General features: G+C 35.2%; 2 protein-coding genes across 4 annotated transcripts; both read left to right on the top strand.

The window, feature by feature from the left end:
• Positions 1-409: 409 nt before the first annotated feature.
• Positions 410-3,425, top strand: LOC111437476 (uncharacterized protein At1g32220, chloroplastic). The gene is made up of 7 exons (XM_023075472.1): positions 410-685; positions 866-968; positions 1,086-1,174; positions 1,261-1,316; positions 2,151-2,297; positions 2,504-2,629; positions 3,123-3,425. The coding sequence occupies exons 1-7, from the start codon at positions 591-593 to the stop codon at positions 3,401-3,403; spliced, it is 897 nt and encodes a 298-aa protein (XP_022931240.1). The 5' UTR covers positions 410-590; the 3' UTR covers positions 3,404-3,425.
• A 1,183-nt stretch (positions 3,426-4,608) lies between these two features.
• LOC111437458 (inactive poly [ADP-ribose] polymerase RCD1-like) lies at positions 4,609-14,846 on the top strand. 3 transcript variants are annotated; one of them, XM_023075444.1, is made up of 9 exons: positions 4,609-4,766; positions 5,144-5,265; positions 5,357-5,390; positions 9,313-10,562; positions 10,966-11,213; positions 11,647-11,744; positions 12,316-12,498; positions 12,587-12,682; positions 14,594-14,846. In XM_023075444.1, the coding sequence occupies exons 4-9, from the start codon at positions 9,445-9,447 to the stop codon at positions 14,648-14,650; spliced, it is 1,800 nt and encodes a 599-aa protein (XP_022931212.1). In that variant the 5' UTR covers positions 4,609-4,766; positions 5,144-5,265; positions 5,357-5,390; positions 9,313-9,444; the 3' UTR covers positions 14,651-14,846. The 3 variants fall into 3 exon arrangements, with proteins under 3 accessions (XP_022931212.1, XP_022931211.1, XP_022931213.1); XM_023075443.1 differs by lacking the exon at positions 5,357-5,390; XM_023075445.1 differs by lacking the exon at positions 5,357-5,390 and having other exon boundaries at positions 4,645-4,747.
• The last annotated feature ends 558 nt before the right edge of the window (positions 14,847-15,404 follow it).

Here is a 15,404-nt window from a genome sequence, read left to right as displayed (position 1 = left end):
TTAAACATGGTTTATTGATTACAATGAAATATGAAATTATTTAAATTTAAACATAATTCATTATAATTTTCTTTTAAATTATGTAATTTTAATTAAATGATATAAATATATATTTTAATAGACAGAATACACTAATGCCGGAAAAATAGAGTAAATTATGATATGTGAATAACAAAGGTTAATAAAGAAATATTTAAAAAAAAATAGCGTTTTAAATGTCAGTAAGTGTGTATTAATGATGATTAATAAATCAGTAATTAACTATAATTATTGGAACACAATTTTTTTACTAGATAAATTTAACGGTTTATGAATTAAAAGGAAAAAAGAAAATTAAATAAAAAGTGAACCACAAACGTGTAGTATTATTATACAATTGATTTTGTTTAAACGTCGTCGTCCTCGAGTGGAAAATCTGTGACGAGTGTTTTAGGGGCGTCTGCTACCAGCAACTGCCGAGAAAAATCCACAGCCATAGCCCATAACCAAACTCTTCTCCCTTCAATTTCTCAATACACCAGCTTCCATTTCTCTCGTCCACGCTCCAATTGCATAGTAACTCAGTGTTCACATTTGGATTTCCACACAACATGGCGTCGATTTTCTTCTCCCCTGCTGCTTCCTCAGCTGTCGTTCTCCCCAGAGTATCGTTCCGACCTCGCTCCGCTTTCCACTCACAGAGCCGGTTTGTTTATTCTTCTGTTGTTTGTTCTAATTCGATCGCTTGTTTAGTTTAGCGTTCGATTTGTTGCGTGAATTTTCGCGCGTTTTTCGATTTCGTGGCTTGTGGCGCTCTCAGTGGCGTAATATGGTACGACTGAGACTGTATCTGTTAGTAATTAGGGTTTGTTTGGTCATATTTCAGTTCATGCATGTTTGGAGTTAGATGCAGCTATGCGGACGCGGGAGTGAGTGATGAATATAAGTCGAATACTATAGATGTAGTGGCTGATGTTAGAAGTGAGAAGGTATGCTCTGCGTTAGAGCAGTACCTTTGATTTTTTCACATGGTTGGTAGTAAATTCTGTTTCATCATTTCAGCTAATTGACCATTTCCTACTTTGTCTGTGTGCTTATCTTAGTAGGTTGTGGTCATAGGAGGCAGTGGATTCGTTGGATCTGCCATATGCAAAGCGGCAGTATCCAAGGGCATTGAAGTTATTAGTGTTAGCAGGTTCTGCAACGATTTAACGTTATTTTATTCTCTCTTCATGTCCCCTTTGCCTGTATGCAGTTTCATTCGAACGTCATATTATGCAGGTCAGGTCGTCCAACCTATTCAAGTTCATGGGTAGATCAAGTTACTTGGGTTCCAGGCAAGTTTTTTTTCTTGGTGTGTCAGCACTTTGGGATTTTTTTTATCAACTGGTTCATCAGAAGAATTCAGGCAGTGGGTAAAATATAGAACTTAGGAATATCTCGAGTAAAAAGATGGAATAAATGCTGCATCAACGAACTACATGTTTAAGTGTTAGTTTTCCAATTATCTTGATTTGTCCTTGAGAAGTGAGAGATTCTTTTTTACAGACAAAGGTTTTTATGTCTGGAGATCGTGGAAAAAGGAAAAAGTCATTTGCTCAAGGCAAAATTTTCAAGTGTAGATCTTTATTAGGGAGACATGGAGAGTAAGATTTGTAAAAACTCTCAAAACATATGCAGCTTTTGGATGTCAAAGAAAGAAACAAGGGAATTTTTTTCGATTTTCAAGCATAAGATCAAATTGAGGCACAAAAGAATTTCCCCTCTGACTGTTGTCACGAGGAAGGTTCAAATAATGTCGAGTCTCATTTTGGCATCCACTCGCCTTTGTACATAGTCTACTGATGACAATATCAATTAGAAATGTGAGACAAACTTTCTTATATTGTCTACATCTTTGTCAATATTTCTGCGTTTTAATATGTTTAGTTACAACACCTTACCCCTTTGCAGCGATTATCACAATTCACATCCAGTATTCTGGATGAATTTAGGAAGTTCTACAATTTTTGGTATTCGTAGGCAGTGTGTAAACGGAAATAGTATAGAAGCTTGTACTTGATTGTCATGAATGAGTTAATAGTCACTTCCTTTTTATACATATAAAATACAAAAAATAAACCATTCACCTCTCCATACATGTGGGTATAAAAATGAACTTCTTGATTCAGGAGATGTTTTCTACCTCAACTGGGATGAGGTACTTGTTGGGGCTACAGCGGTGGTCTCAACAGTTGGAGGTTTTGGCAGTGAGGAACAGATGAAAAGAATTAATGGCGAGGCCAACATTGTGGCTGTGAATGCTGCACATGATTTTGGTAAGCAGTTTTTGGATTGCACATTTTGACTAGTAACAACCTGTTATTGATCTTTATGAAATTAGCTCCAACCCTCTCAAGTCTGTAAAACCCAGCACTTGAGGTTATTTGTTCGAAATTTCTGTTGCACAGTTGGATTTTTTGTGATTTTATGATCCATGTTACATTGTTAACTGCACTGTTCTAAAGATTTTTCTTCCTGGCAGGAATTCCCAAGTTTGTCTTAATATCAGTCCACGATTACAATCTACCTTCTTTTCTACTTTCCTCTTCATACTTCACTGGAAAGAGGGAAGCAGAGTCTGCAGTCCTCTCCAAATTTCCAAGATCTGGTAAATTTCTACGTGCCTTCCAGTTTTTACAATGACCCACATTGGGGGTCAGCATTTTTGTTCATAAACCAAGTAGGCAATAAAGTAAAAAACTCTTTCACTTAAATACTTCGTGAAGATGTATCATCCCATGCCCCAATGAACTATGATTAGTGATATAGGAGGTTGAGAGATTAGATAATTAGGCTAGTTGTTAATTTTGGGTTGATTGATGCTTAATTAGTTCTTTGTTTATTTATTGTAAGGCTACAAAAAACCTCTTTTTCTTTGAATATTATTTGAAATAGAACTTTGTTCTTAGAGGGTGTTCTCTCTAACCTTTGGGATGAATCTCTCTAACTTTTGTTCTTGTTCTTGCTAGATGATCCTCATCTGAACGGTTAAACATAGAACCATCATGTTTTTCGATATGTCAAACTTCTGAACAACCCTCGTAGCTGTCCAGAAATTTCTTATTCACTTTAAGTAAGCCATATTGTTCATTGATTTGCAGGAGTTGTACTGAGGCCCGGTTTCATATATGGAAAAAGGAGGGTAGATGGCTTTGAGATTCCCCTGGACTTGGTTGGAGAACCAGTGGAAAAAATTCTGTCCGCCTTGGGAAACTTCATTAAACCTCTAAATTCCATTCCAGCTTCTGACGTTTTTCTGGCCCCCCCTGTCAGCGTGGACGATTTGGCACTTGCTACTATCAATGCGATCGGGGATGACGACATGTTTGGTGTTTTCACGATTGAACAGATCAAGGAAGCTGCAGCGAAAGTGAGAGCGTGACATTGCCTTGAAGAAACACATCTCTTGGATTGGAAAATATCATAATCTTGGAAGTTAGTTTCTCTAATTATATATATATATAGATATAGATATATGTTATATATAATATTTTATTGGTTAAATTATAAGTTTGTGGCTATTTGGTTCGAAACTTTTAAAATTACAAATTTGATCCATGGTTTTATCTATTTATTCAATAAATCAGTTAATTTTATGAATTTATACATGATCTATAAGATACTTTTGAAAATTAATTTTATATTATATTTTGTAGGGCATGTATAAAGACTAAATTGAATGAAACCAACGTATAGAGATTGAATTGATATTTCAAATTTAAAAATATTTAAAATATATATAGCATAAGAAACAAACACATTTAATCTATTGACGTGAAATGTCCTTTAATTAAGAAATATTATAGCTTATAAAAGATAAAATTAAATATTAACTATAGTGGATGTTATAACTGTCTTACGTGAAACCATATAGAATTAATGAACGAGTTTGATGCAAATTTAAGATATTTTTCCTAAAGTTATTTTGAAATTTACATTTAATAATTCAATATAAATTTATTGTTTGGTTTCACATTTTTAAATAAAAATTAAGTATGAATAATTAAAAGTGTTTTTTTTTTTTAAGAAGGATATTAAATAGGAAAAATAATTGAATTTAAAACGAATTGAATCTGAATCCAATGCATTTGATTCAAATTCAATTGGAGACAACAACTTGGCGCATACTTTGCTGACAGACAGCACGGAGTAGTACTGAAAAAGGCCAAATTCTGAAGAAGAAGCACCATCCTTGTCTCTGTTTATTTTTCACTTTTTATTTCTTACAAATTTAATTTTTAAAGTTTAATATATATATTTTTTTATCTTCAAATTTTAATTTTATATCTATTTAATTAAAAAAATCAATACATCCTTAAACTTAATTTTATATTTAATAGATTTTTTAATTTTTTAATTTTTTAATTTACCAATGTATTAGACGATCAATTATTCTTCAAGGTGCTGTTCCACGAAGATAAGGAGGAGAATCGGCCTACTACGAATTAAAAGAAGACAAGTCACCTTGTGGGGCCTCCTCTGCATTCGTAAAACGACACCGTTTTTTTAACGTTGTCCCCGTGAACTTCGGCTCCAAGCACCTTTACTTTCACGTCGCTATCACAAGGACTTGGCTGAGTCCACTTCCCTCACTCGAATATAAAGTCTTAGATGTTTTCCAACCAACGGCGTCGTTTCATCTCTTTCCCGCTCCTTCGCAACGCTTCGCGCTGAATCCCCTCCGAAGACCTAGATTCCCCCCTTTCGTCTAGTTCATCGTCTGAATGTTCGTTCTCAGATCTTGTGTAATTCTCTTTCGGTTTCTTTCATATTTTTATTTTTTTGTTGTTGTTTGATTTGGTCTGTGTTTTTTTTTTTTTTTTGGCTTGATTTTGCGACTTTGAGGTCTTTTTGTGGATTTCATCTGTTTATTTCTGCTTACGTGATTATGTATGTGTAAATCAGGTACTGGATTTTCTCTGTTGATGTTTTGGAACCAATTGACAATGTTGTTTCAGTTTTCAAAAATTTAATTACGTTCTTTTGAGATCTTCTTGCTTTGATAATTCTTTTTCTTCAATAAGAAGTATCTTAAATGGAACATTTTAGTTTTTTTTTTTTTTGCTCACCTATGATTTTACCCCTAATTGCTTCCGGTTTATTTATTTCTTTTTATGAACAGTCTTTTGAAGAATTTCAATGGTATGTTAGCGACTTGGGGTATAATTTGACTGAGTTTTGGTGGCTGCGGATAATGGGGAAAAGGACCCTCTTGTGCAGGATGACCGCTGATTGCAGACAACGGTATTGTCTGCTCGAATCTTATTTTATTACCATCTGATAGACCATTGTAATTTAGAAATGTTTTGACAAATATTTTGTTCCTTTTATCTAGGTGGGGGATTTTTCTGTTTCTAAGGGGACACAAGGTATTCATCTTTGGAACAACTCTTTCTTTTGATATTTGACGAGCCCTTGACCTTTATTCTCCCTATTTTATCCTCGAGGGCATACATGGTAGAGTAAAGCCCATGGATCGTTTTTAGAGAAATTTGTCTTGTCTGATAGTGTAGATAGTAGGGGTGTACATCGGTCGAGTTGGGTCGAGTTTGGGGGTATTTTATGGATTTTCTCGAATTTTTGGGTTGGTCAATTCCTTGACGCCACCTACCTGATTAGAGAGGGCTACCTAACCCATTCCAATCATTCTATTACTTGGTCGGGTTGGGAGCATTTGAGATTTTGAGTTTGGAGATGACAAAACAAAAGAGTCAAAATGAGAAGTGCTGGCAAATGACGAATATGAGCATCGAAGAGTGAGAAGTTGTAAACGACAGACAGTGGTGAATCGAGCACCGACGAACAATGAACGATGGTGAATGCAGTTTGGATTTTGAGAGAATGAAGAGAGAGGGGAGATCGAACGATGAGTGGCGAAGAGCGAAAATGGTAAACTACAAGCAGTGATGGCCAACGAGCAGCAACAAACAATGAAAGACCATGAAGGACAGTTTGGGTTTTAGAGAATGAAATGTGATAGAAGGGAGATTGAACGATCCAACGAGAGGGACTAAGAGAGAGAGAGCGAGAGACAGGAAGGTGTATATGTGCACTCTGTAGTTGTAAATGTCAGGGAGAGAATTATTGTCTTAAAAGGCTATTGAAGCTTATGCCTTGAAGCTCATCTCGTGGCAAGATTAACTTTTAGCCTCAAAACTTATGCATTCTTTGAACCATTCGGTGCTTGTGCATTTCACAGGAGAGTATTACATCTCTATGAAAATTCACTGAGGCCTAAAGTCTCTATGAAAACACATTGAGTCTTTAAGTCTCTACGTCTCGTATAATGATTAGAAGAATAATACTAATTTGCCCCATTCTTTAAAATGTTAAGGTTTGAGTTTTAACAATTTGAACTATTGCTACTTTTATCCCTTAGGCTTTAAAAACATTGAAGGCAAAAATTTATAGAATAACTTAATCCTATTAGTGACAATAATAATGATGTTAAAGATATCTTTTAGAATTTTTGATTAAGTGGCAATTGACATGGGTGTTTTTTTTTTAATCTTTTGATGTAAGTATTATGTTTAGCAATACTTTGTTCACACAAATTTAGGATTTTTGTCTTCTTTTTTGTTTTTGCCTTTGTGGTTCCTAGATTCATGCTCTTGATCTATTGTTATTGCTATTTTTTAAATTCATTTCTCCGTATGCAGTCTGTCCTTACTGTTAGTTATATGATATTTTTATTTATTTCTGCATTCTTTTTGAAAAATGACGTCTATCATGGAGGTTGACATGCTCAACGCATGAGTTGGATCCTTTTTCTTATTTTGGATACAAATGTGGTCTACAGGAGTAATTGGGGCATGCACATTAATCCTGTAGATATTTTATTAAAAAGGCAGGGTCTCTTTCATCTCGTTAAAAGTCAAAATTAATATTGCAATTACAACCATTAGAGAAAGGACAAGGATTTGCTTGAGCCATGAGAGCATAAGACATAATCTTACTGAGAAATAGAAGAAATTATTAAAAAAAGGTCTAGCACTAAAGTGTTTCATATTGATAAAGCACAGAAGTGAGTGGCACTCCACCCTACCCTAAAGGAAAATGAGTTATGATCATTGAGAAACTTGAATAAAACCTATTAATAAATCGAGAAGTACTAGATCACAGAAGAATTAGAATTGCCTTAGAAACCTTCAAAATACCATACTCATGTAATAACTTGCAGAAAGCCCATTACTATGTCGACAAAGGAGAAGCAAACTATTCAAAGACTTGTTGTCACATTTATGCATAATATACGAAGGTTGCACGAAAGTATAGTGTCTTTTACTTTTTGTGACAATGAGATTACTTGATCTTTTGATTTCTGATGGCCTAACAACCACGTGAATTTCTGAAGGATTCATATTAAACTAGATATATTTAAGTGATCAATATTAAGATTAGAAAGGAGCCATTTCTTTTTTAATGGGAAACTGCCGGACTTTTATAAGGAGGGAACACTGCAAAAGAAAAAAGGTTGATGGGACATCGCCTAAACAAAAAAAATTCTCCAATGGTGCTAATAGATAAAGAGTCATATTTACAAAAGAATTATTTAGGGAGCACCAAAGCGAAGTCCTAAAAAGAATAGGTACCTCAACAAAGACGGTGGAAATTTATATTCTTCTTTTCCATCCAAGTATTCCAAAGAAGATTTTAATGGACAAGGCTTTCAGGTTTTGTTTGAAATGGTGACTAAGCAATAATTGAGTTGAGTCTTGGAGGGTGGGAAGGGGAACACATGCTGAACATCAAAAGTACACTGAAGATGGCACCATTAAAATTGAGGGTAAGAACAATATATGAAGAAGTGATCTTGAGATTACGAACTCTAGGACAAAGAGGGCAACTATTAGGTGAAGTATAACAATGGGAATTCCTTCTTTGGCTAATGTCACCTGGAACATAATTCTGAAGGAAAGAAATAGATCCTTGTGCTTCTTGGCTCCCTTTTCTTTTTTGTTCCTGATCTTGACTTACATATCGTCTTAATTTCTTTTGAGTTATGATGAATTGATACATGATACAGATTTGAAAGTGGTGTAAAGAGGTTTTTTTGAACTATTGTCCAAAATATTTACTTAAGTTGTGGCTCTTATTCTTTTTTTGGAATGATATTTAGTTTGGACGGATGGCACTCCAGTGTCCAATTTTGTAAATCTATGGAAGGCTGGATCTTGAATCTATTATTCATTTACTGGACTTGTTGCATGGTAAGTGAGCAGAACAGAATTGAACTGGTACAGAAACCAATTGTGTGTGTATTGGTGAAGAGAACAGAAGAATATGTATGGAACTCGATTGTTGTAAATATCAGTGAACTGGACAGATCAAATCAGATGGTGTAGATATGTGTTAACAAGAAACAGGAAAATATGTGGAGATCTTCGTTGATATGTCGTCCCGGTGCACCGAGTTGGAAGCTGGATTATAATATTCCATGAACCATGGCATTTGTGAAGCCAAGGAGCCGTCAAATGGTTCTTACAGAACAGATTCTCACCTTTTATTTGTCTGTGAAGGGCTTTGAAGACCATGGCAATTGTTTTATTACAAATTTATTGCGTAGGGAAAGCATTAATCTATTGAGAAGCTAAATTCTGATGCTGGTATTCCGACTCATTATGAAGGAGCTATGAAGACTATGATTCTTTTCTTGAATATTACCCAAACTGCTCCATCCGCTGGAATTTGCTGTATCATGACATTGAGATTTCTGGTCCAGGGAAAAAAGTTAGACATGATGAATATTGTTTTTGTGTTTTCTATTCAATGTCTTTTTATAAATATTATCCCGTGCGTTCTCTTATTTTTCAGTACGGGATTATTTTTGTATTCTTATTTGCTACTTTGCATGCTCCTTTTCTAGTTTTGTTATATTCCTCAGGTCTGCTCATAAAATTGTTAAAAAGGAGATCTTTCTTGTCTCTTACAGACCCATCAGAAAAGTTGTATATTGAGGACTTCCTATTCCTGCAACAATGCCATTTTACTGTGGGCTCCTGTGATGCAGGAAATTATCTTGGAAAAGCTAGGAATTATTTCAGTGACACCTTCCGTTGACTGTCTGTGTGATGTTAATATATTTTACATTAGTTCTATAGACTGATTTTATCTTTTCTTTTGCTAGTCATTTGTTGTTCTGCAAAAAAAATTTCTTATCTTGAAGTTGAATATGCCAAGTGATTTTTTGTAAGATATTGCGCTCATCTTTGGGGCAGTATTGTTATATTTCAGACCAAGAATCTGCAATTTAAATTAATTGAAAGTTCAATAACTAAATTTCTTTTGCAGGGTTTATGAATTATCTCAATTGCATGGTTTTTCTAACCTCTGGATTCCGAAGAGGAGATCTGTAAATATTTTCCTAACAGTTGACCTTTTAGGATATAGTTTGTAGATAAGGATTGTGATCTTGTAGATGAAATGGAAACAAAGTTAACTAAGGTTCTGGATAATGGCAAAAAGATCGTTGTGGGTTTGAAGAGGAAAAGGGCAAATGACGGCACGGCACATGTTGGAGCTGGCTACAATGCATTTTTGTCCAAGTTGACCTCATCTAGGAATAGACATGCCAAGTGCAAGAGACTCGATGACTGTGAAGGCAGTTGGGGGTCAAACTCAAGAAGATCTTTTCTTAGGAACTATAAAAATTTTAGCAGAAGTGGACTTCCCCAGAGGTTTCTATATTACGAAGATGGGGATTGGGTAGATTACCCTCAGATAATTGTTGAGTTGATTAGGAAACAGTTTCAGATTAAAAATGCGGCAATTGAAGTGGAATTTAGTGGTCGTCATTTGCTGCTAGATGCTCTGTATATGATCCAAGTGGAACTGAAAACAGCTATTCAGCAGAACATTGGCTGGATTGATGACAATGGTCGATGTTTCTTTCCAGAATTTTATTCAGTTGACAGTGAGATGCATCAGTTCCACCAGTATGAGCTGGAAGACGCTTCTGATGTTGCACTATCAAACCATACAGGAATGAGAGAGATCAATTTGCATCTTGAAATTGGAATAACTGAATCGAATAGTTCTCAATCAGAAGAGTATATTGAAGAGTCCAATAGAGACGACAAGATACATATTATCAAAGAAAAATCTTGTGATATTGATGGGGATTGGGAAGGCAGTGAAACTGAAAGTCAGAAACCTGTTGCTGAAATGCAAGAGGCAGATGGAGGAATTAGAGAGATTGGTTGTTCGATGATGCCTCAAGATGAGCTAATGCATTCAACTCTGGATTCTGATGATGTAAAAAATATGTTCTTAATGGGCATGAGATCTACTAAGAACAACATTGAAGTACTCGAGGTCAAACGTTGGTCTAGTCATTTAATGCAGGATATATCAGATCTTTTTCAAAAACAAATAGAGATAACCAGGAAGAGTCGTGGGAATGCCAATGTTCAATATGGTTGGCTAGCTGGGAATAAGGATGTATTATCTGGTAGCATGCTATATGGGGTAGGTCACTCCGGACAAAAGCTTACATCCTCATATGGTGTTCACCTTTCACCTACAAGCTGCGCACATCTTAGGTATCATTTCATCCTTAGTTAAGTAGTGTATGTGATTTAATGGCAGTTTATTGTAAAGATAAGATAATAGGCTAATAGCTAGCTTATTATGATTTATCTTTTCACGTTTTTATAAGTTTTATGGACCTCTCAACCCTAGGGAAGAACACAAATTCTGGTTGTCATTTTTTGGTGTTTGAACCCGCACACCTCATGTTATAGAAAATCACCACCTCCTCCATTCTCTTTCTACAACATATAATCATGCAAATGAATCTTCATGAAAAAGAATTGTATTATGGTCATCACAATACTGAAATAGTATCTTAAACAAATGCAGTATGTTATTTTTAGCTTTAGCTGTATGGATAAGTCTTTTGTTCTGCTTTATTACTCATGGAGATCAAATTCTGCATTGGTTCAGTGCGGACAATTGTGGTGAAGATGAAAAAGAGGTTAGATACATAGTGTTCTGTCATGTCATATTGGGAAATGTGGAAGTTGTCACTCCTGGATGTAGACCATATCGTCCCAGTTCTGTAAACTTTGACAGTGCAGTAGATGACCTTCATAATCCAAGTCAATATATAGTTTGGAATATGAATATGGAAAGCCACATTTTCCCGGAGTATGTTGTCAGTTTCAAGTTATCATCAAGTCCTCCTGAACGTGGTAAGCTCTCTTTTGGTTGCCATGCTCATTTCTTGTTTACTTTTATTTATGAATAACCAACCTTTCATTGAGGAAAAATTTTAAAAAAAGTATAGATATACAAAAAAAAAATGGAAACGTGCTAAAGAAGTGGCCTCCAATCAGGTAAAACAAGACCTAACAAACAATTACAAACGGCAAGCTCATTTCTTGATTATGGGTTCATAATTTTCTTTTAATCTTGTGTGGCACATGTACCTGGAGAAAAATGTGAGCTTATGAGGATGCATGAATGCTATGATGTTCTTTCATTATTTATATATTTTAGCTCTCTTCTCTCTCCCTGCTTTTTCTTTGCCGGGGGACTTGTGGAAATCTGAGTTACTATTTTAATAATCTTTTTGTTACTTCTTTACTCTTCATAGATGTTATTAAATAGGTTTTTTTGTTTAAGGTTTATTTGTTCAAGGGGTTCCAGCTGTTCAAAACAGAGGAATTGATTCAAAAGGGCTTCGGGACCAGTTGCAGTTAAATTGCTCTTCGATTGAATCAGTAAGGCCCTCTATAGGTTCTAATATTATGTTGTATGCGTTCTGGGGTTTTAATTCTACAATAACCAGGTTTAACTGCCACTTTTGTAAGTTGTGAGCTTGTGAACCTACGATTATACTATTTATTCAACATGATTGGGTTCTTGGTAGTCAAAACTGTGAGCGACCAATTGTTGGGTTCTTGGTGGGAAATTAAAATTTTTGGAGCTGTTATGCAGCATAGGTTTAGAAGAAATGCAAAATTTCTTTTGTTAACACAATGGAACTCTTAAGGCAAAGGATGAGAACCGGCAATTAATTTTTTTATTTGCGGAGTATCATAGTTTTAAATATTACTCATATTTCTGTCCTCTGCAAGCATGATGAGTTTTTATTATATCAATACAACGTTTTTTTTAACTTAAGAAAAAAAAGGTTTTGTAAAAAACTTAAAAGAAATCCTCTTTAGAAGATCATACAAGGCGAACACGTGAACAGAGAAGCAAGTCTGAGGCATTCAAATGATTAAAGCTAGACTGTTCTCTTTCCTTCTATCTCTAGCTGTTAATATTGAGGGAAGTCTTACTTTTTAGGAGGACTGTGTGTCGTCACCTGCTCCTGAAAAGAGATGCACAGAAAAGCTTGACCATGGATCAAGCTTGTTGAAGACTCCCAAGTCCCCCTGGATGCACTTTTCAATGTTGTTTGATGCCATTTCAAAAGAAGTTTCTCTTGATAACATGAAATTGGTGAAGAGTCATTATGGCTTATTTAGAGTAAGTGAAAAGTGTCTTTTAGTGCATTCCTGTATTTTTATTTGTATAGTCTATAATCTTGATATTCCTTTTCTTGGTTACATATTAGGAAAAGAAGATCAGTAGGGACGAATTCATCCGAAGGTTGAGGTCCATTGTTGGGGATCCATTACTGAGGTCTATGCTAATGAGTCTCCATTGCAAGGTATGTTCTATGTGCTATCAGTTGTAATGCGAAATACTGGCATTTTAATCTGGATTATGCGCAGCTGGTCAACATTATGTTTTACAAATTCTTTCCATGTGAAAGGCTATTTGCTTGATTTTCTGCAGACAGTTGCCAAAAAAAGCTAAAGAAGTTACATAGGCGTTAGATCTGTCCTCCTACTCTCCCCTCACCAAACACCATATAGATTCAAAGAGTCCAATTGATTCCCAGAATTTCTCAGGATGAAGAAGTCCATCTTTGAAGAACACCCGAGTCCTCTCAAACCAAACTCTCATAAGAGTGACCATCACTGCATTGGCCCAGAGAATTCTAGCGGCCCCTTTGAATGATGTGCTAGTAATAATCTGAATGAGGGCTGTATTGCTATTGAACAGAAATTCGTACCAAATCAGCTTAGGGTTTAAAACCAAATAGTATGAACAAAGGGGCTTTGTGAGAAAAACGTGTGGATGGGCTGGGCTTCCAATTCTCGTTTGCAGATAACACACCTCTTTAGTTAAAAAGAGAACTTTAGGTTTTTTTTCTTTTTTTTGGCTACAAATCTCCAGTATTCAACTGACCTTGAATGAACATCGAACGGAAAACTTCAACTTTGATTTCCCATTGGACAACTTTCTTGTAATCACATATTGGTGTTGGGTCTGTCCAAGCTCCCTTTATTTCATTCTTCCAAGGGAAAGCTTTATTCTTTCTAGGGATGCCTGCCTGCTAAATAATCTCGATCTTGCATGTTCAAGAAGCATCAGATAGATGTACCATTGGACAACTTTCTTGTAATCACATATTGGTGTTGGGTCGTTCCCTAGTTATAACAAAATCAGATCAATGGGAAGCCCATGAGGATGCGTTAATCTCTCCACCTCTTATACCTCCTCCATAGATCTCTCCACCCCTTCTAAAATAGATTGCTACAGGAATTAGAATTTTTCTGTTGGCCAGGAAACAGTTAAAAGGTTGAGAGTTTAGCTAACCTTTCATTGTCACATACAACTATGGGGAATCCCGGAATCACTTCAAAAGTGATATTTCTGTCTCAGTGATACTAGATGAAGATTGTGTTATGTATTTAGTCTTGTTCGCTGTTCTATTCTCATATCCATGCTGCAAGGAAGGTTTCACATGCAATTTTTAATCTTAAAAAATGTTTGTTACCGAAGACTAACTTATTTCTAATTTCAAATTTGCTGGGAATTTATGACGTTTCTTTCTCAACTTCAGTGGGAAAATGGGTTCCCCTTATGCCCATCTCCTCTCCTTCGTGCCTGGACTGTCCTTTCAGGAATATATATATATATATAGAAGTATCCTATTGTTGTCGCATGTTAGAATCTTCTTGGTGTTTATGACTTGTGAGTTGAGAGGAATAATAAATTCTTTAACATGAAAGAAAGTCTGTCTTTTTTATTTTTATTTTTATTTTTTCTTGGATTTTCCTGTTTTCTTGGCTTTTTCTTGATAAATTATGTATTCTTGGTGTCGGGGTTTCTTTTCTTATAATATATTTTAAAATTTAATCTTCAGTAGATTGGGAGTTGGATCTTCTCTGCCTTTGAAATTTCACGTCTTCAATAAAAATTTTTCTCCGGATAAAGATAAAAGATTGCAACTGTTATCAGACGAGCCACTAAATTTTGGTTGTAATATAAACTTGTTTTCATTTTTTAACCTTGAATTAAAATGTAAAACATGGTAGTAGAGGAAATTGTCATTTAAAATTAGAAATCGAGCTTTCATGGAGGAAAGAAATGCAAGATCCAAGTAAGCAACTATCTTCAATAACCATACTCCCCTCTGTCGATCATGTCACTTTTCTTTTTGGAGTTTATCATGGATGATTATTGCGGTTCTGTTACACGCAAATTCTCAAGTAATATTTTCTCGTTTCAGCTACCTCCGAAGTCTCCATGTTCTTTAAAAGTTCCGAAGGAGGAGAAAGAATGTTGAGGTTGTTGGTAAGAAGTTTGTTTTTAGGTTCCTTCCATCATATGGAGTTTGCCTACTGTTATTTTGTCTTTGAATTTGTCGACCTGATTTGTGAACGTCTCTATATAAGCTATGTGAGACAGTTGCTATTTATTATATTTGTGAACATCTCGGTTAATCAATTATTTATATAAACTCAGTCAATTGCTTCTATTCCTATCTTACCTTTTGCACTACAATTTTCTGCATCTTTTCATACTTGTCCTCAATTTACTACAATTTAACTTACAGCTCATGTGAAAGGAAAATCTCGATCCACTTTCGCCTACGAACTGAAAAATGAGCTTATAAGACTGTTTCTAAAAACGTATTCAACTAAGTAGATCTCGGTTCATTTATAATCATGATTCTGCTTGGTTTAATCCAACTGTTTACCTGATCAGTTCATTGATTCAAGTATATGGCCTGGTTGTGCTTGAGTAATCTCCAGGCTTCTCCGTTTATATCTATTTGTCGTTGTTTGTTTGTGAATTGGAAACTGTGCAAACTCTTTTCAGGTAAACTTGCAAGTGGTTCATTTTTCCTTTTCTCTAGTACGAAGCCCTTTACTATTCACATGTTATGTATATATTTGGTTCTGCTAGGTCAACGTCCTTAAATTATCAGCCCCCTTTTATCTCTGCTCACGCTCAGTGGGTTTGGTAAAGAAGAGTTATTGTTTGAACTTTAAAGGTCAATTAGAAAAGGCCGATTTGTCATTGCTTTTCAATTTACT

The sequence above is a fragment of the Cucurbita moschata genome, unplaced genomic scaffold (assembly GCF_002738365.1).
Source record: "Cucurbita moschata cultivar Rifu unplaced genomic scaffold, Cmos_1.0 Cmo_Scf00063, whole genome shotgun sequence".
NCBI classification, from domain to species: Eukaryota; Viridiplantae; Streptophyta; class Magnoliopsida; order Cucurbitales; family Cucurbitaceae; genus Cucurbita; species Cucurbita moschata.
The sequence above is the reverse complement of the archived record's forward strand: the minus strand, read 5'-3'. Positions and strand labels throughout refer to the sequence as shown.